Consider the following 18,616-nt stretch of genomic DNA (forward strand, 5'->3'; position numbering starts at 1 on the left):
TCAGCCTGATTGATTTATGTTTGACATGTGTTTCAGTCTTGACATAAAAGTTCTATGATGAAAAAGACCAAATGAATGGATGAATGGAAGTGATTTTATTTTGACTACACAATTCCTGTGACTTTCCACAGTAAAGCAGAAGCATCCAATGTGAAAACTTAACTTTATGCCTGCAGTTACAGAGTGGACGTGTGAGGATTATTTTTTTCTTCATGGAGAAGATATGTGAGTACAAAGGTAAGAGGAAACATTTATAGTGCGTCCGGGCCCCTCCCTGTCTCCATACTTGCCCTCTGTGGGATAATGAAACGAGGACAAATTAGACGCCACCGGTGCAGGAACATCAGAGGTGGGCATGGCGAGTAGGTGGGGTCGCTGCACTCCTGTGCGGAGAAGAAAGCCAGCAGATCAGACTGGTGCGGAAACAAAGCGGTGTGGAGAAGCGGGGAGGACTGGCCACTGGAAGACGCGCCTTAAGTTCAAGGACAATAAACAGCGTATGGTAAGACGATTTATTTTTTGTTAACATGGAGGAGCGTTTGTTTGGCACGCGTAATGGTGGAGGGCGGAACCTGATGTAATGCAACACGTTTTTGAATGTACAAAAATATATTTTAGTGTTTACCAATGATTGCGACAAAAAAAGCTAACAACGCGGAGACAGGTGGACGTTTTGGAAATTTGCAAAGCAACCAGGCAGTGATGGACTCAAATTCCTGTGTTGAAGTAAATGAGACTATGTCCCCTGCTCTGATGTATATTACAAGAAAATGTCACATTTGAACCTAAACCCTTTTGGTAAATACTACTACTAAGTTCCAGTATATGAATAAAGTTAGTACATCAATTTAGTTGTAGTACAAACCACAGGTAACGAGACGACTGCAGTGAACTTAAAAGTAATTAAATGCATTTCTTGAATTCCATCTACCTACTTACTACCTAAGTGGGTTGACTCCATCAATTTGTTTGACTTCTTGAGTAAACCCTGGCTCCTGTTGCATGTCAGGGTCATCACCTCTGGCCTCATCTGAAACCTGCCTTGCCCCTTGACACATTTAAGAGTAACCAGATGCTGACAGGGTTGACTAGAAGTTAACCTGCAAGGAAACTTAAATAGATTTTTCTGGTAATTTCATCCTGAAATTATAGCTCATGTTTACCTGTTGTAAGAGCATGACTGTATGTGTCTTTGTCCTCAGTACCTGAACACAAGTCAAAATTTGTGGTGTTAAAAATCAATCATGAAGACAGGGAGCTTTTAATAGGTTATTGATCAACTTAGGATGAACCACCACCTTAAGTTGTTGTGAAGTTTTAGATTTGGTTTTTAATTCAGTTTCCTTTTGGTTTGTGATGTGTAATAACCCACTGGAGAATAGGGCTTTACATCGTCTGTGTGTGTGGTTGCCAGCTCGTTCTTGCAACACATTCCCATGCTTAAATGCATACCAACGCTTTGTGAATTATAGTCAGTTGTGGCTTTTAATCAGAGCGTTGTCTCCTTTGTGGTGGAAAAAAAAAGTTTCCACATTTGTTCTTCTGTTGTTTTAAAAGTGGCAATTTGAGGTGACTCATTCTGAAATAATTTAAACTGTAAGGATGTTACTCAAAGTGACACACCTCCAAGTACAGGTTTGGAGATTTTGTATGAAGTTAGTTCAAAAGCTAGCACTCTTTTCTAATTACAGACTACACAGTGGAGGCACTTTCCAACCAGCCAACCAATTCAAAACAGGCAGCAAATTCATGGTTGAGGCCTTCTTTTTTTTTTTTTTTTTTAATGGTTACATTTTCAGGCATGCCCCCAATTTAGTCTAATTTTTAGTTTAAAGTCAGAATTCATTTTACCTAATAAAAATGCCCCTACCCTGTTACAATTGTCATTTACAATTATGATTTTCAATGACATGTTTCGGATACCGATGGCAAGATAAGAACATGAAGTGCTTTTGATATAAACACCATGTGCAGATAGATGACCTGAAAGTTTGTCTGTAGAAGTCATTCAGCGTGGCTGGAATGAAGCTTCCAGTGTAGCCAGAGCAGAAAGATGTTCACTGACAGCAGGGAAGTGGGAAGACAGAAAGATGAGGGGTGGAGGGATCCAGAAGAATGCTTGTGAAGAGGCAGCCAACTTCGGGACAGGTGTGTGATGTGCACGTGTGTGTGTGTGTGTGTGTATATATATATATATATATATATGTGTGTGTGTTTTATTTGGAGGCATGCATGACTGCTTTCTCCTCCAAGCGCGTGTGGGTGTGCAGTGCAGACATTCAAAGCTACCCCCCACCCCCGGCAGTAATGAAATCTCTTGTCCTCAAGGCGTACCAGCGAGTGTGCAAATACAGCATCAATAGCCCCTGGTGATGTGTATCAGCCCGGGGCTTCTCAGACAGTCGCTGCATGTCAGCTCTGCAGATCTGTATCACAGACACACAGACTCCTCTTAAAGCAAGGCTCCCTCCTGCACACAATTCTATCTCTGTCTCAGAAATACACATGGCCTCACCTATAAGGAGGCTTTATCTGGCACATCCGTCCTCATTGACCACCCCAATGCGCACACAAACACACACACAGGCAGGATATTATGGCCAAGCTTATCAGCAGCCAGAGTTAATCAAACTTTATCTGCAGCCCCTCAACTTCTTATGTTCACCCAACAATGAACATACAGAATAAGGCAGGTGGGATTTTTAATCCTTGATTTAGATGCATGCTAGGCAAGTGGAGTACATTATAATGTGAAGTTATCATATGCACTCAACAGTTTATTTGGTGTACTGGTATAATCAAATGCAGTCACTTCTAACAGCCCTGCTTTGTGAAGCCAGTCATTTTTTTTTAATTTTTTTTTTTTAAAGCTTTTGTTGACACTGTCACAACAAAACCTCTGTGACCTTAACAACATGTGGTGACACCTAGAAAGTGGGCTGTGTACTCATGGTGACATCTTCATAATTTGTCCACATGCCTTTGCAATATTAAGCCTCGTCCTGGCAACCCGCTCCCCGGGGCAACACGCTGATGATTACACAGATAGATGTTGGGGACAAACTCTCAAACACACGCTCACATACACAGCCCTCAATGCATACTCGCGGTTTAACACACTCCTGTTAGAAACAACCTTTCTTAGGCTTCCTCACTGCACACGCATCAAATGCGCATAATGTCTTCGTGTTGCTTTGAGAAATTCAGTTAGAGTTTATTGTAAACTTAACATTGATCCACGTGCTGGTGTCAAGTCAGTGAGGTGTTGGTGCGTCTGTGGACACCTTTTGTGTAGTGAAGAGTGTTTTGGTACACGCCAAACTCCTGGAGGCTGTCATTTGACCCTGTTGAAAGGTCGCCCTACCCTTAGCTGAGAAAACATGGCAAGTTACAATTTTTGCCACTTGACTTACCTGTTCAGGAGGTAAATGTGGCCTGTGGCTAGTATCTGTCTTCATTGATTGTCTAGTAGGACGACACTAAATACACTTCACCTCTCCCCTGTCCTCTTAGCCTCCTTCAATTCAATGTGATTGCTAGGCTCTCTGTAGAAATAATGCAAAAACAAGCATGCAAAATGTATGTACAGTACTTCAAACTTGTTGGCTTCTGAATGCTCCTATCTCACTTCCTTTTTTTTTTTTTCTTTTTTTTTCCTATAACACTTAAATCTCCCACAATCCCTCCTCTGCTGGTTGTTGTGTTTTGTTCTGTATTCTCTCTAAGTTTATGCCTTTGTTTATCATTCCAGGTGTCCCAACATGCACCCTGATATCCATCTCTCGCTCCTCTTAACACTGCTGCTTCTTCAAGGTTGGTTGATTGGTTTTTATTACTGTTTTTTCATTCAGTTAAAGTGGAGGAGTGTCTTCTGTGCTTCTCTGGTATTTGGAGCCTTTTAGATTAAGGACACTTTAAAGTACTGGGTTGGAATGTTTTTAATCCCTCTTCATTACTAACGTTTGGCCGTTTGAAATCATTTGGAAAGTACAGCAAATATAGAAAATGTGACAATACACACAACCTGTTCAAGCCTAGCTGAGAAAACCCTGTTATGCAGTTACACCTTTTTTACATCGACATTTGGACATTCATTTTTTTTGTTTGCACAATTTATCTATAGAAAATAGTTCCACATTCTGTTTTTTAACAATTTGATGAGAAAATAGATGCTCATTTTTCTTCACGGTAAATATCATTGTACAGCCAGAAGCCAGTTAGCTTATCTTACCATGAAGACTGAAAACGGTGGGAAACAGCCTGGGAAGCCATGTGTTTATGAACCTCAGCGCTTAAAATGGGCCATTTCACAGTTAGTGTTTGACTAAAGTTGAGATAAATGTTAACATTAGGCATGTAGTGACAGGTGTAAGTGTTTGCGGGAGAAAGAATGAAGTCAGTGTAATAAAAATCACAACTACAGTGAGCATATTCGTGCACAGCATGGTGGGAAATGTAAGATCCTTCACTGATGCTCAGCCTGAGATCCTTTTTTACAAGATATTTTACGGTGAAAACCTGTCAAGTCCCCAGTGCTGAAGAATTCCCATTATCTTCTCTTCAAAGTGATTTCCTGCCTCCTGTGCTCAAAATGCTGTTTCGTTTCCAGGCAAGTCAAATTTTGCATCGCTTTTATAGCGCATCGTCAGTTGTTCTCCTGGACCCCAGAGCGCCATCGGTATTTGCCTGAGGGGAGAGGCGGGAGTCGTGGGGCAATATAATCTCTGAGTTGTTTTCAAAAATGACAGCTTTAGCACCATCTGAAGTATTTATTACTGGCCATTTTAAGACTTTGAACTTGAGCAAACCAGACTGTTTCACCTCGTCAAGACGCCCCCCTTTTCCTCCTGTGCTGACAACACAGATAACATGTTGCAGTGCTTCATGTAATCCAGCCTGTCAAATTAAATTTCACAGATAGGTAGAAGCTGGTCCAAGTTTCTATCTCTGATTTGAAGAGGATTTTACTCCCCACACTGTGGTGGGATTAATGTCAATTAGACACCAACTCCTCAGCCTGAGGATTCTTGCTCATTATCTTGCTCCTGACTTTCCTGCTACATTTTCATTCACAGACATTAAAGATACACAGTCATTTTTGCTCGAGGCACTTGGCTGAACAGACAGACTTTTTTTTTAGCGCACTGGGGCCCCACTGACCATGAGACAGCAGCTTGCCAAGACCCTAAACTTTCACTGTCAGGAGGGCTATAGGCTGGGAATGACATTGGAATTAAGGGGAGATGAAAGGGTCAGGATTGTGAAGAGCGTGTAGACCGCTGGGTTGCAGGTGGTACTTTTCTTTAACCATTATTATTCTCTTGGTGTTCACACTGATGATTCCTGACCTCGTGAAGTTTGCTTTCTTTCTTTCTATGAACTGATGGAAGATTTTCTGTAAAGACCAGTATGTCATGGGCATTTAAAGAGGGATGTGAAGTCAGAGAGCACTGAGTTTACCACCAGTACTCATCAATAAACTCCACCAAAGATGGTTGTCTCCAACCTCTATGCCGGTAGAGCAGGACCATGTTTGTTATAAATAATTGTCCGTTGCAGCCCTCTTTCAGGTGGTGTAGTCATATGTGATTTGAAGCTAATTTCAGCTGAATAAAATAATGTTTTTGTTGATATTTTTACACTGAAAAATCCTTATGACACATAAACCACTAGTTTCCAAAATATGACCATTTATCATGGTATCTGTTAAGTAGCAAGTAATTACTGATTGTCATATCTTTTCTCCTCAACCCTGCAAGCACCAAGTGTTGGCACCAAACTCTCTGATGCAGATATGCTCTTATTTCTATTGAACTCTTGCACATGGAACGTTCCCATGAGCTTTCTGTCCTTCTTTGTCATTTTGCTCTTTTATCAGTAAACACAAGGCATATCACCTATTTCAGCTAATTAGCAGGTACTAAATCAGCACAAGGCGGACAGCCCAAAGCGTTACAACGCACCTACAAATTTTCTCTCTTCACTCCGACTGAGGAGAAGGGCTGTGCTATTCAAAGAGTAGAATCTGTTCAACGTGGAGATGCATGTTTGCAAAAATCACTCAAGTGCTCCGTCTCCATGCCCGGACAAATACCTCTGTTACCCATTGGGGTTACCAGGGACAACAAGGCATGTTCACATGCTGTACAGGAAATCATAATGTCCCTCTCCCTCTCCTCTCTGGGCTGAACGTGTGCCTGAATAGAGCAACGTCCTTTCAGTGAATAGAGTGAAAGAATGGTTTTCTTCACTTGTCCATTCACATTAGCTTTAAATAGTCAATTATCCATCACAGAAGGGGTCAAGTGGGAGTCAGAGAACTGCACTGGCTTCAGGGACAGTATCCCATTTATTGTTTTATATTTTATTTTTTTGAACCCTCTAATGATGGTTTTTGAATGACACTGGACAGAGACAGACATACTTCTGTATACATACAGAAGTATTTAGGTCCTCAGAGCATTTGCTTCTAAATGCATCTTCTTTATCCTTCTATCTTCATCCAACTGCAGCGGTATATACAGTATAATGTAAATCACACTGTCAATTTTGAGTCAAAGTGCTAGCGCTTGTTTTCATCAACGACAGTAAGATTACAAACCCTGTCACTGTTTATCTGTGTGTGAGTGGTTTATTTTGGGGGTTTAGACACAGACACTTTAATTTTTGAGTCTTGGATTGTGACCCCTCGTCACGGCATTAGTTTGTATACATACTGTATGTGTGGACGGTGGACCAACCTCCCTGTTGTTTGTCCCTTCTAGTCCAGCAGGGCAGCACGGTGCAGGAGATCCAGACCAGCCATGAGAACATTGTAAAAATCAACTCGGCAGGAGAAAGTGAGTATGTTACCAAATCCACATTTAATATGACAAAATGGTTAAGAAATTATGACACTGATCTAGTGTTCCGCAATAAATAATATACAACTCAGTCAGAAACACCTGATCAAGGAATTTACCATTATTATAGCAAGGTGTGTAAAGGCTAAAGTGACAGAATGCACAGGGTCTGACAGAGTTATACAAACGTTATAAAGGACGATGCAGTTGTAGCACATGGATAAATGACGAGGTAGGGTGACTCTGAACGAATCCTCTGGTGGGTGGTGGTCCTATTAGCCTGATGTCTCTGTTTGGAGATGACTTTCACACAAACAGAGCCAGTGGCTGACAGACAGACAGACGGCACACTCTCTCTGTCTCTAATGGCTCTCTTCATGATCAGCTGCGCATTCTAACATGACAGCAACACCGCACATTATTTATGCAGCCAGCGAGTGCAGACACGCCCGGGAGAGAGAGGAAGAGTTTTTGCTTGGTAATGGTTTTATGAGTGTGTTCCCCGGGTAAAGAAAATTGAGCTCTGGCATGCTAAGCTGTTTTTCTCTTATTATGGCATGGTATTATTTTCATCTTCAAAAGCCAGTTTGATAACTAACCAGCATAATCCCATAATCCCCTGTTTACTTTGATAGAATAGGAGCTCTTTGCCAGGAATGCATTGGTTTAGTCATTGAATGAGTTTGGACCTACTTCTTTATCCAGACATCCAGTAGGTTTCACTATTTCTTCTGTGTTTCCATGGGAAGCGATGCAGTGCTCAGCAGCTATAGATATCCTCTTTCTCATGGATGGCTCCTACAGCGTGGGGAAGGGCAGTTTTGAGAGGTCCAAACACTACGCAATCAAACTCTGTCAAGCGTTAGACATTGGACCAGACAAGGTTTGTTTTCTTTCTATTCTCTCATGTCTCTCTCTCTCCCTCTCTCTCTCTCTCTCTCCCCCTTTCTCTCCTGTCAATCAGTACTCATGCAATCCCTCCCTTGTCCAGGTGCGAGTCGGTTTGATTCAGTTCGGCTCGACTCCCCGGCTGGAGATTTCCCTTGACTCGTACACCACCAAACAAGAGCTGAAGAAGCACATGAAGAAGATTTCTTACAGGTGTGTGTCTCCTCTCATCTCACCTGAAGTGAGAACACATTTCAGGATGGAAGATATTTTGTTATTCAAAGTGTGATTTTCAGTTAAATTTGTCTGATGAAACAACACGACTGAAAGAGTTGGCATCCTAAATGTCTAAGACAATGTAAAAGCACAAATGCGTTTCTGTAAGGTGATCTACATGACCTTTACTAGATTTAGTTCAAACTCACGCTGAGGCAAAACACACACAGACACACATGTCCAGAGGATAAGTGAAACCAAAAACTCCCTGGGAAGAAAAACAAATTAATTTCAGATTAGAGGCACACCACAGGTGGTCACTGGATACTGGATCAGGGCATAAGCCGAGGAAGAGAAGGGTAATTTGGCCAAGTGTGTGTGAGTTCGTGTGCGAGATGTTGACAGTTTATTAGTATCATTTTGGCTTGCCATCTGGTTTGAAATGGCTGCTAACTGTCACAATGCCTGAAATCTAACTAGCACCTTAGACAGTTTAAATGGATAAATGTTTATTCTCGCCGATGCTCAGTTTATAACACATTTAGCGTTTTCTCCATTCAAACCAATTCCATATCCTACATCTCTTCTTCTGACTAATCATATGCCAGATAATATGAATAAAAACAGGAAGAAAATATGAATAAAACAAATACATATACTGAACTAACAGCACTGCAGAAAATATTGTGACATAAAAAAGACTAACCAAAGCTGATTTGTAGTTCAGTGGCTAAATCCACTCAAAAGATGTCTGTGCTAAAGCTGCTTTTTGATGGATTTAATGACACATTTTTAAAAAAGATACAAGACATAAGATGCACAAACACAGTGTTGTCAGAGCAAGTCTTAAATGGGATAAAAACTGTAAACAACGGCTGTAAAAGCTTATCTAAAGTGATAGTAATTATCATTATTCGATGATGAGTCTTTATCCAAAATGTTTGTTTAGTTTGCCTGCTGCACTGAAAACAAGTATTCACCAGTGTCTAAGACACAACTTGTCTACATTGTGTGCACAGTGTGTGTTATGTAATATGTATTGTGGTGCATGAAGGAAAAAAAAAAAGAAATCTGCTTCTCAGTTTGCGCTTGTGTTGTTGACATAAATCTCTGCAAGGAAGCTAAGATGATTAAATGAAGCCTGGAGGCCTTTGTGGTTTTTGCTGTATTGCTGTATTTTGTAGTTTCAGCCTCCAAGCAGACATGTTTGTTGTTTCCACAACTGCAACAAGAGACAAAAAGGAAAAAAAGGAAAAAAGAAAGAGAATAAGATGGCACTGAAACCCATCGCTATCTGCACATCACAGCTTTGTGTTCATGTGAAATGTGTGTCTGGTGGGAAGACTGAAAGAGGCTCCTGCTCTGAATGACATTTATGAGTTTTTGAAAAAACTTATAATAGGTTTTAAACTGGTTTTCTCGAGTCCTGAGGTGATGAAACTTAGCCAACACTCACACGATCTCCTCATACATTTTCGGTCCAAGAGCTAAAAGAGGAATCCAAATAAAATTGTTCTGCGGTTTATTTTGGCAGTGACGGGCAGTAGATTTTTGACTCTGGCTGGCTTCTGGAGGACTGTACATATTCTCCGTCAGTATTGTTCTAACAATAACATTAAAAAAAACCCACTCTTCAATATTCTGGACTCTCAGGGGAGGCAGCACCCAGACAGGCCTGGCTCTCAAGTACATCCTGAGGAAGGGTTTCCCAGGCGGTCGTAACTCGTCCTCTGTGGCCCGGATCGCCATCCTGCTATCAGATGGGAGGTCACAGGGCAACGTGGTGCAGGCGGCTGCACAGCTCAAAGAGACAGGCGTGGTCTTGTTTGCCATCGGCCTGCGCTATCCCAGGTATGTCTGACGGCTGGGAAATAATGATCAGGGATAATACTATTAATTGTTAATGATTCCGTTCTTTTTGTGTGCAATGCAATTTAAAGGAAAAGGAGAAGCGTTATGAGATGGAATAGAAAGACTAAACTACAATAAATCTTCATTTTTCTTATAAGCTTGATAACTGTTTTGAATGTTTTACAGGTGGGAGGAGCTTCACGCTCTAGCCAGTGAGCCAATGGAGAGCCATGTCTTCTTTGCAGAGCATTTCCACGACGCTGTCAATGGCCTGTACACCACACTGGCCACCTTCTCTGTCTGCAACTCCACACAAGCAGGTGGGACTCCTCCTCGACACTAATCATCCACTTGTATAGACATCATGAGGTTGGTGTCACTGGACATAAATGATTTGGAAGTAGTTAAATGTCCACTAGAGAAATCGTAATATAACTTTTATGTGTGGAAAGAAGGAAATGAGTCTTAAAATGATCTAAATTGTCTCTCTCACCTCCTCCCTGTCACTATTCTCCATTCCCGTCCACTCCCAACATCCCTCTGTCTACCCTCTCGATCTAATACCAATCCCAAACTTCCTGCTCTGCTCTCCAGGCTGTCAGATGGAGTCGTTTCCCTGTGAGAGGAAGACACTGGAGACAGTGAAAGCGCTGCAGGGGAATTTCATGTGTTGGAAAGGCTCTAAGGGATATTCCACTTATACATCTCTCTGTCCCTACTACAGGTAAGTTTTGTGCACTTTTACAAAAGAAAAAACATTCACCAATTCACTGGAACCAGTGACACCACTTTAATAGCTACAGCTTCACATCAAAATCTAAATTACAGACAGTTTCTCCATAGTTGTACCGTACGTCCCTGTAAATCAGCACCAGATACTTGGTGACCAGAAATTAAAATGTAGTTGGTTCGGTTTTTGGTTTCGTTCTACTTGGTTTGGTTTCTCTACTGAGCAGCATATACCCCAGGACAGAGTATCTGGCAGGTATTGAAGAGGCCACAGAAACTGGATTATGATAAAGAAGAAGACTGTACAAAAATCTGTGCACTGGAGCTGAACATGTAACGCTGTTCTCTCACTGCTCGGTGAGCAACAAGACAAGTGGTGGAACGGGGCGATAACCACGTGTTAATGTGTTGTGTCAGTGTGAGGGTCGAGCAAATGTAAATCTGTCAGATCCTCCCATGGAAAATCAGAATGGCCTTTGACAAACTTAATTTCACAGAACATTACAGCTTTACCACGGTGAAATGGCCTGAGGCGGGCAGAGCTCAGTGAGAACCATTAGAGAACCATCACAGCTTTTCATTTGATCTTACAAATGCCCCCTGTTTCTCCTGAATATACTCATAAGAGCTGACAGTAAAATGAGTGTTTTTTTTATATTCGTATATAATCATGTAAATAAAGATTCATATAAATGGCAGTTAACTAATTATAATCAAAGTGAAATACTTTTTCATAGTCTGTTACCTGATAAGGCTCAAAGATTATTTTTCCATTACAGAACTGGCAAAAGAGAACCAATTTGAAAATGGAAATTTATTTTTTTAGAGAGGGAAAAAAGAAAACAAAGAAAATTATCCTTTTCAAAAATATACATCTTTCATTTATTTCAGACTTACAGAATGTTTGAATCTTTGTTTGGGCCAAATCTGTGTGTTGCAGGTACAACAAGGCTTACAAGAGACACCAGACAGTCTGCCATCGGACTATCTGTCCAGGTGACAGCCTCCCTTTGATTCCAGCTGCCCTCTTACTCTTCTGTAGACGGTGTGTGTTTGTGGAGATATGTCTGTGCAGCTCATTTCCTGCCGCTCTCTCTGTAGATCCCTGTGACTCTCAGCCGTGTCTGAACGGTGGAACATGTGTATCAGAAGGTCCAGAGGGCTACCACTGCGTGTGTCCGCCTGGCTACGGAGGAGACCCACACTGTGGTTTGTTGGCTGTTCTGTACGCTTCCTGAGATGTTCGCAACACTTCAATGCAGAGATGAAACGAACTAAACCCTCCCTCCCCTCCCTCCCTCCCTCCTCAGCTCCTGCGTTATCACTGGACTGCTCTGTGGACCTGCTCTTCCTGCTGGAGGGCTCTGCCACTCTCACCCTGGAGGGCTTCCTCCGCCTCAAGTCCTTCTTAAAGCGCTTCCTGCAGACAGTGATCGGGTCTGACAGCCCCGGTAAAGTCGGCCTGGCGGTGTTTGGCGGAGAGGCTCGAGTAGAAGCCCAGGTGGGCAAGTTTAAAGGGGACCTGAGGGGTCTGCTTAAGGCAGTGGACGCGCTTCAACCAATCGGCGGCGAGACCAAGACAGGCCAGGCGCTCCGTTACGTCACACGCCACGGCTTCGTGAGTGCGCCGGTCTTTGCCGATGTCGCAGACGACCTTCCTCGCGTGGTGGTGCTGCTCACTGCCACTCCCTCTGTCGACAACGTGGTAGAGCCTTCAAAATATGCACGGGACAGAGAGATCTTCCTCATAGGGGTGGGACCAGACTATTTAAAGGAACAGTTGAATAATATCACAGGGAATCCGCAGAGGACTCTCACCTACACATCACCTGACAGGTTCACTGCCAAGATCCCTGAGCTCAAGGCCAAGATCTGCAGTGTGGACACACAAGGTACCTGATGGGCAACAGAGCACTGTTACACACATTCATTTCATACAATATTCTGGTACATCCTCACCATTTGTAAAGTAATACTTACTGTATACGTAATACCTTTTTATAAAACATCCAAATTGCAATCAGGATCCATCATTCCAAATGTAGTGGTGTTATTTTATAGTCATTCATTGAGAGAGGGAGAAAAGCATTTATATCCAACAAAGGCACAAAATATAATGTAAAAAATATTTTAAAAAATGTACATACTTACTTACATAGTTTTATTAAGATGTGAAAGATAAAGTTTAATCTTTAAATTCTCCTATTTGTGGCTGATATGTATATTAACAAACCCCTACTTCTAATTCATACATTTTGTATGGTTCAGTTTGTACTAATAAATAATAATTCTTTGCCCTTTTTGTTTTCCAGGTTGCCTGGGCCAAGCAGTGGACCTGGTGTTTGCTCTGGATGCCTCAGGCGGTGTCGGCCGCGATAACTTTGTCACGCTGCGCGACTTTGTGCGCAGCCTCACCGTGCAGTTCGACGTCAACCGTGACTTGGCCCAAATGTCACTTGTCGCTTACGGACGGAGACCCAACACCGTCTTCAACCTGGACACCCACGAGACAGGCTCTGCCATCCTCAAGGCAGTGGGCGACGCCAACTACATGGGTGGAGTGGCTTCCACCGGCACCGCTTTACTCCACATCCACTCCAACGTCCTGACTGTGGCCAAAGGTGCGCGGCCCGGAGTCAACAAGGCTGTGGTAGTGGTGACTGACGGGTCGGGCGGGGACGATGCTGCCGTGCCAGCGCAAAAGATGAGAGACAATGGAGTTTCACTGTTTGTTATCGGTATCGGAGACGTACAGAGACAGAGGCTGCTGCAGATCGCTGGCTCAGAGGAGCACATGATCTCGGTGCCGTCGTATGAGGATCTCAAGTACTTTGAGGACGTTCTGGTGCAGATGTTGTGTTCAGGTGAGCGTTCAGGGAAATACCTCTGTTATCAAACCTTTGCTGCTCTATGGATAGGAGTAAGGGGTAGATAAGCAAACGTGTAATCTGCAATGTATTGTTTGTTTTTCTGATTTCCTTTCACTAAGACTTCTTGCTAAAAACAGAAAACAGATGCTGAGGGGCCTGTAAAATATGAATTTGTGTAGTTTACATAATGGTAATTTGCTGTTTTATGATTATATTCTTTCAATCAGAGGTAAAGAAGCCGGTGAACCTGTGCAGTCCGAACCCGTGTATGAATGATGGGACCTGCGTCCTGGCAGGAGGGAGCTTCCGCTGTCAGTGCCAAGGCTTCGAGGGACCACACTGTGAAACAAGTCAGTGGCATTAATGAAAAGTCTTCTTTCCTTAATTTTCCCTTTTTTAATGCAAAGGTAACCATGGCATACTTCAGCCTGGAGAAATGGTATGGTGGCCAAAAAACACTGCATTGTTTGCATAATTATGCAGAAGTGATAACTTTCTGTGCGGTTGTATCCGTTAGGAAGCAGCAGGCCTTCATCCAGAGGAGATCTTCCGAGGCCCGCTGGCCTGAGGAAGAAGAGCAGGCAGAAGAAGAGCCACCAGGAGCTCCTGCATCACTACAAACTACACCGCCGGAGACATGCCGCCTGATACACCATACACACATAAACACATATACTGCACACAGAAACAAATCACCTATGGACTCTAAGGATGTTTGCGAGTACACACTGGAGTAAAGGGAAAACTAATGTTACTGTTAACCTTGTTACTATTTCAATATTTGAACTTGCACATGAACTTCAACAAGTGCCTTCAACACTGTATGTATCTCTACTGTGGTGTCCATTAGTTTGTTTTTGTTGAATTTTGTGCTCACTGTTGTGCAATTGTCTCAACATGCTTCTCTTGTCTTTTCGAAGATGTAAACTTTTATATTATAGTGTATATGTGTCATGATTTTATTTTTTATTTTTTCGGTGTTTAATCACAACACAAAAACATCAGTGTGATATTTTCATGTTTTAATTTTTAATTTTTGTTTAAAATTTGCTTAACTGACAGAGGTTTATAGATATTAAAAAAAAAGATTGTTAGTTCGCTCTAATGAACCAAATTCTATGCATGTTTTAGTTATATTAGTGATATATTACACTGCTTTAAATTCCCCTTTACTAAAATACTTCTTGGGGAAAAGAGAAAAAACTTCTAATAGGAAAAAATTTCATAATATGTGATTTGCAGTCCAGCTTTAGTAAAAAGTCTCTTTAAACAGTAGAATTATTCTACTGTTGCAACAGCTAACGAGCTCTAAAATGTATCATTTGAAACGACCACTCATTTAAATTACTAACCAAAAGAAGATGTAAACACATCGTCGTGTCAAATGAGTCCCACTCATAAATGTTTTAAATTCATTAGTGAGGAGTGAAAGCGTTTACTCTAATTACCCTTTAAATGTTTAATGCTGCAGTTTCCCTGTGTCAACTGCAAATGTAACCTTGAGTTTGTTTTCAACAGACGAGCTGGACACACAGATGCAAGGTCAAACATGAAAAGGAGACATTTTAATGAGCAGTTCTCAAGCCGGTATTGTTGTCAGTACATTTTTATTTGAATAAAAAGTGCATTTCTAGCTAGCAATACAAGCCAAAAGGCTGAATAATGGTGTAAATATATTTACATCTTGGCTACCAGCATATATGAACCAAGCTACAAAAAGTGTACAAAGTGGCCAATTTAGTAGAGGGGCGTCTTTCTGTCTCAGATTTCAGTGGTTTCAAATATTTGGCTGTTTGCAGTGTTGAAACATCCCATTTTATCATTATCAAGAACAATTGTTAGACTGGCCCAAATGCTACTACATCAAATTCCTCCCTCTAGGAAATAGGGAAACAAACAACTTGAGTCATTAAAACCAAGATTATCCAGTGGTATTTAAGAGGACAGCTTGTGCCTCCCTCTGATTGGCTCTTTATAGTCTTGGCAAGAAAGTGATGAGGATGAAGGATCCAGAGAAGGGAGGATGTTGATTTAACTGTCTGGTCTGTTAACTTGGCTTGAGTAGGAAGAGTCGTGGACGGCCGACCGAACCCAGTGAAACTTGATCATGAGATTTCCTCCTAGGTGGTGGATTTCTTCTCCCACTCCTGTAAATACAAAAAATGGTAATCCCTAATACATGTTTTAATCATTTCTCCAAATGGTGTCCACGCCCTCAGTGTGATCTCACCTTAGCTTTCTGCAGGACTTTGCCTTTCGTGGCCATGATGGAGACGGGTCTGCTCTTTAGTGCAGAGGCAGAGTTGACTGGAGAGGCTGTGTCTGCGCTGATGTTGCTGTTGGAGGGTTGGGATGATGATGATGATGATGAGGAGGAGGATGATGATGATGTCTGGGGAGCAGGCAGGGTTGCTGCTTTAGGCTGCGGGTAAAATGATAGAGATGGTTCAGGGCCCTTTTTAAATCAAATTCATAGCATTTAAAACATTTAAACGAAACGCTTGGGCTCTGAAGTTCTGCACTTATACCAACAGGACCAGTACACTAACCATGGGTGTGTCCTGGAGGCTGCTGTCCAGTGTGGTTCCCAGTGTGAAAGGCCCCGACTCCACCTTCTTCAGACTTTCCTTCACTTCTACCAACCGAAGTTCCACCTCAACCCTGCGGTGCTCCGCCTCCCGGCACGCCTCCTCCTTCTGCTTCAAACGGGCTTCTATTGAGGCCTGCTGCTTGGGATCTGAGGAGAACAGATAGACAGCCGTCAGTCAGTCAGTCATACAGATCAGAGTCTACGTCTTTGTTATCACGAGTGCTACAGGAAGCGCATATTCACCTTGGCAGGCACTGAGCTCCTCTTTGGTCTCCCTTCTCTCCTTCTTCAGGTTTGCCAGACTGCTCCTCACCTCCTCCCTTTCTTTCTCCAGGCGGTCGCGCTCATCCGTGTAGCGCCGCATGTCTGCCTCTGTGCGGTTTTTACCCAGTTTCCCTTCAACCGCACCAGGACACACTGGGAATTGAATGTTGACATTTCTTTAAAATTCTTGCACAGGCAAATAAAAAAAGAAAAAATGAAATAAAGTTGTCTTTACATTTACCTGAGGGTGCAAAGAAAAAACAAAAAAAGGGTGCAATGATTATGAAAAGCAAATATTTCTTTTTAAAATATAAAACTATAATGTGAAGCTGTGCCTTTGACTGCAGAGGATGCAGCTTTTCACTAGAGGGAGCCATGGTGATTTAAGATTACAGAGAGAGGGAAGCGGTTACTCAATGCAGAGGGAAACAGCAGCAGCACCATTTTCTGCTTCATGTTGAAAAGGGTGTGTTTGTGTGTTGGGAGTAATACTGATGAGTGACTAGGTGACATGCTCCCGACATTGCAGGTGTAAGTGTTATTCCCTGTTCTACTCCTCCCTTGTATCCGGCAAGCCCAGTGTCCTCGTGCTTTACTCTCACCTACGGTGTGTGCCTTGGGCCGCAGGGGTTGAGGACTGTGGGGGAACCCGGCAGCAGTGTGAACCGCTGGGCCTTTATGGGCCTGTCCCCCAGAGGAGTTGAAGGCCTGTGGGATCCCCAGGTTCATCCTCTTAGGCGTCTCCTGGCTTTGGGACGTGGTTTTGAGTTGGTTGGGTTGCGACTGCTGTGGCTGTGGCGTGGTAGTCGGGGGGCACGCTTGTTCTGGTTTGCACGTAGCAGGAGTCGGACTTGTTCCATTTAACACAGGTATCGGCTCCGGCTCAGAGGCGTTAGTTGGACTGACCTGAAATCAGTAGACAAAATGTAAAATATGAAGGAAGTGCGAGCAAATAGAATTAGTAAGAACAATGGTTCGCTTGCTGAGTCGCCTTGTAGTGTTTTCCACATAAAGATGAGGAAATAAGTTTAGTACAAAGTTACATCTGTTTCCTTAAATTGAATAAGTTTAGGAATGAGACAGTACTGTAAATCCCTATTACGCGCCTCTTTAACTTGACATGAGGAGTCCTTTTGCTCCTCTAGTGGGACCGGGGAATATCTAGAAGTCTCTTTGGCGGGTGGGGTTTTAGCACCACAGGATGTATGGAGAAAGGAGCGCACAGGAACAAGATCCAGGTAAACCCTGTTGTCAGGGTCCTGCTCGGTTCCCTCTGAGTTCTTGGCATCCTGTGTGGATGGTTCATTATGTTCCTGAAGGTTGTTGTCCTCACTGTCTGGCAGGCCGCTCTCTTCAGCATCCTGTATGACACGGTGACAGGAAATTAGGAGATGGCAAGCGGCCAGATGAAGTGAGTCCATGTAAAAATGAAAGTGAAACTTGGAAACTGATTTAAAAAACAACAACAACAGTGTTTTCTTGGAAAAAAACGCTACACCAGATGATGCACCAGAGTCCAATTCATCTATTTAAAGTTTACAGTAATCTTTGACTAAAATGAAAACTGGAACTGTCTAAACATGTTTTTCATTCTTTCCTATCAAACATTCTTTTTCTTAACCAGTTGTTCAAAACACATGCTACTTTTTAAATGAGGATATTTGAGGAAATGTAATGGTAACTATTTTGATTATCAATTAATCAACTGTGTATTTTTTTTTAAATTAAAAATTCCCTGGTATGAGCTTCCTTACTGGGAATATTTTATAGTTTTCTGTGAGAGTGAACTGAATAGCTTTGGGTTTTGAACTGTTGGTCAGACAAACAGAAAATAATGGGTAGTTAGTAATTAGTCAATAATGAAAATAAATGATTGCAACCTTATTGGGTGTTTTATCATATATTACTGAAATAATCCTCTCCATTTTGAACGTGTCTTTATATTATCTCCACAAAGTAAAATAGTAAGGCTCTTGTCTTCCAGAATGATTCCTGAGATACTTACAAATGCTGAAAATGAGTTAAATGATGCACAAAATGTTACTAATGATTTTCCAAAAATAACCAAATGTACAAAAATACTGTCTGTTGACATCAGAAGAAAGTCAAGCGTCTCATTTTTTTTTTTTTTTTAACTCTAGATAACTTGATGGTAGACGTACCTCTGGATCAGCTATAGACGCCACGTCATCATACAGCTCATCAGAGTTGTGGGAGATGGAGGGCGGGGTGTCTATGTAGGTGTTCGGCTCTGAATACCTCCTCTGCATCAAGCTGCAGAGACACACAGACGCACAGAGGTTTCGCTTGAATATCGTCCCAACACATACATGAAGAACACATTCCCACCTCAGAAGACTGAAAGT

General features: G+C 42.3%; 2 protein-coding genes across 3 annotated transcripts in view; one reads left to right on the plus strand and one right to left on the minus strand.

The window, feature by feature from the left end:
• Positions 1 to 435: 435 nt before the first annotated feature.
• vwa2 (von Willebrand factor A domain containing 2) lies at positions 436 to 14,200 on the plus strand. The gene is made up of 14 exons (XM_022743359.1): positions 436 to 502; positions 3,752 to 3,813; positions 6,765 to 6,839; positions 7,592 to 7,725; positions 7,834 to 7,943; positions 9,600 to 9,797; positions 9,984 to 10,117; positions 10,392 to 10,521; positions 11,467 to 11,522; positions 11,628 to 11,735; positions 11,837 to 12,418; positions 12,839 to 13,390; positions 13,624 to 13,746; positions 13,914 to 14,200. Exons 2-14 carry the CDS (start codon positions 3,762 to 3,764, stop codon positions 14,042 to 14,044), a joined length of 2,385 nt encoding a protein of 794 aa, XP_022599080.1. The 5' UTR covers positions 436 to 502; positions 3,752 to 3,761; the 3' UTR covers positions 14,045 to 14,200.
• A 786-nt stretch (positions 14,201 to 14,986) lies between these two features.
• Positions 14,987 to 18,616, minus strand: part of afap1l2 (actin filament associated protein 1 like 2) — a 36,852-nt gene continuing 33,222 nt past the window's right edge. For both annotated transcript variants that reach the window (XM_022743138.1, XM_022743137.1), the window contains 7 exons: positions 18,413 to 18,524; positions 17,357 to 17,611; positions 16,853 to 17,156; positions 16,230 to 16,403; positions 15,946 to 16,133; positions 15,627 to 15,818; positions 14,987 to 15,543 (listed from right to left, as the gene is read on the minus strand). In XM_022743138.1, the coding sequence (XP_022598859.1) occupies positions 15,517 to 15,543; positions 15,627 to 15,818; positions 15,946 to 16,133; positions 16,230 to 16,403; positions 16,853 to 17,156; positions 17,357 to 17,611; positions 18,413 to 18,524 (1,252 nt within the window). In that variant the 3' untranslated portion in view covers positions 14,987 to 15,516. The remainder of the gene's footprint in view (positions 15,544 to 15,626; positions 15,819 to 15,945; positions 16,134 to 16,229; positions 16,404 to 16,852; positions 17,157 to 17,356; positions 17,612 to 18,412; positions 18,525 to 18,616) is intronic.

Source organism: Seriola dumerili, unplaced genomic scaffold, assembly GCF_002260705.1.
Source record: "Seriola dumerili isolate Sdu_G_001 unplaced genomic scaffold, Sdu_1.0 BDQW01000068.1, whole genome shotgun sequence".
Classification (NCBI taxonomy): Eukaryota; Metazoa; Chordata; class Actinopteri; order Carangiformes; family Carangidae; genus Seriola; species Seriola dumerili.

What these genes read in the sequence shown, in the direction of transcription:
- vwa2 (XM_022743359.1), top strand. Translation starts at nt 3,762, where the DNA reads ATGCACCCTGATATCCATCTCTCGCTCCTCTTAACACTGCTGCTTCTT. An exon ending in TAGACATTGGACCAGACAAG is followed by an intron (nt 7,726 to 7,833) that starts GTTTGTTTTCTT and finishes TCCCTTGTCCAG; the next exon opens with GTGCGAGTCGGTTTGATTCA. An exon ending in TCTCTCTGTCCCTACTACAG is followed by an intron (nt 10,522 to 11,466) that starts GTAAGTTTTGTG and finishes TGTGTGTTGCAG; the next exon opens with GTACAACAAGGCTTACAAGA.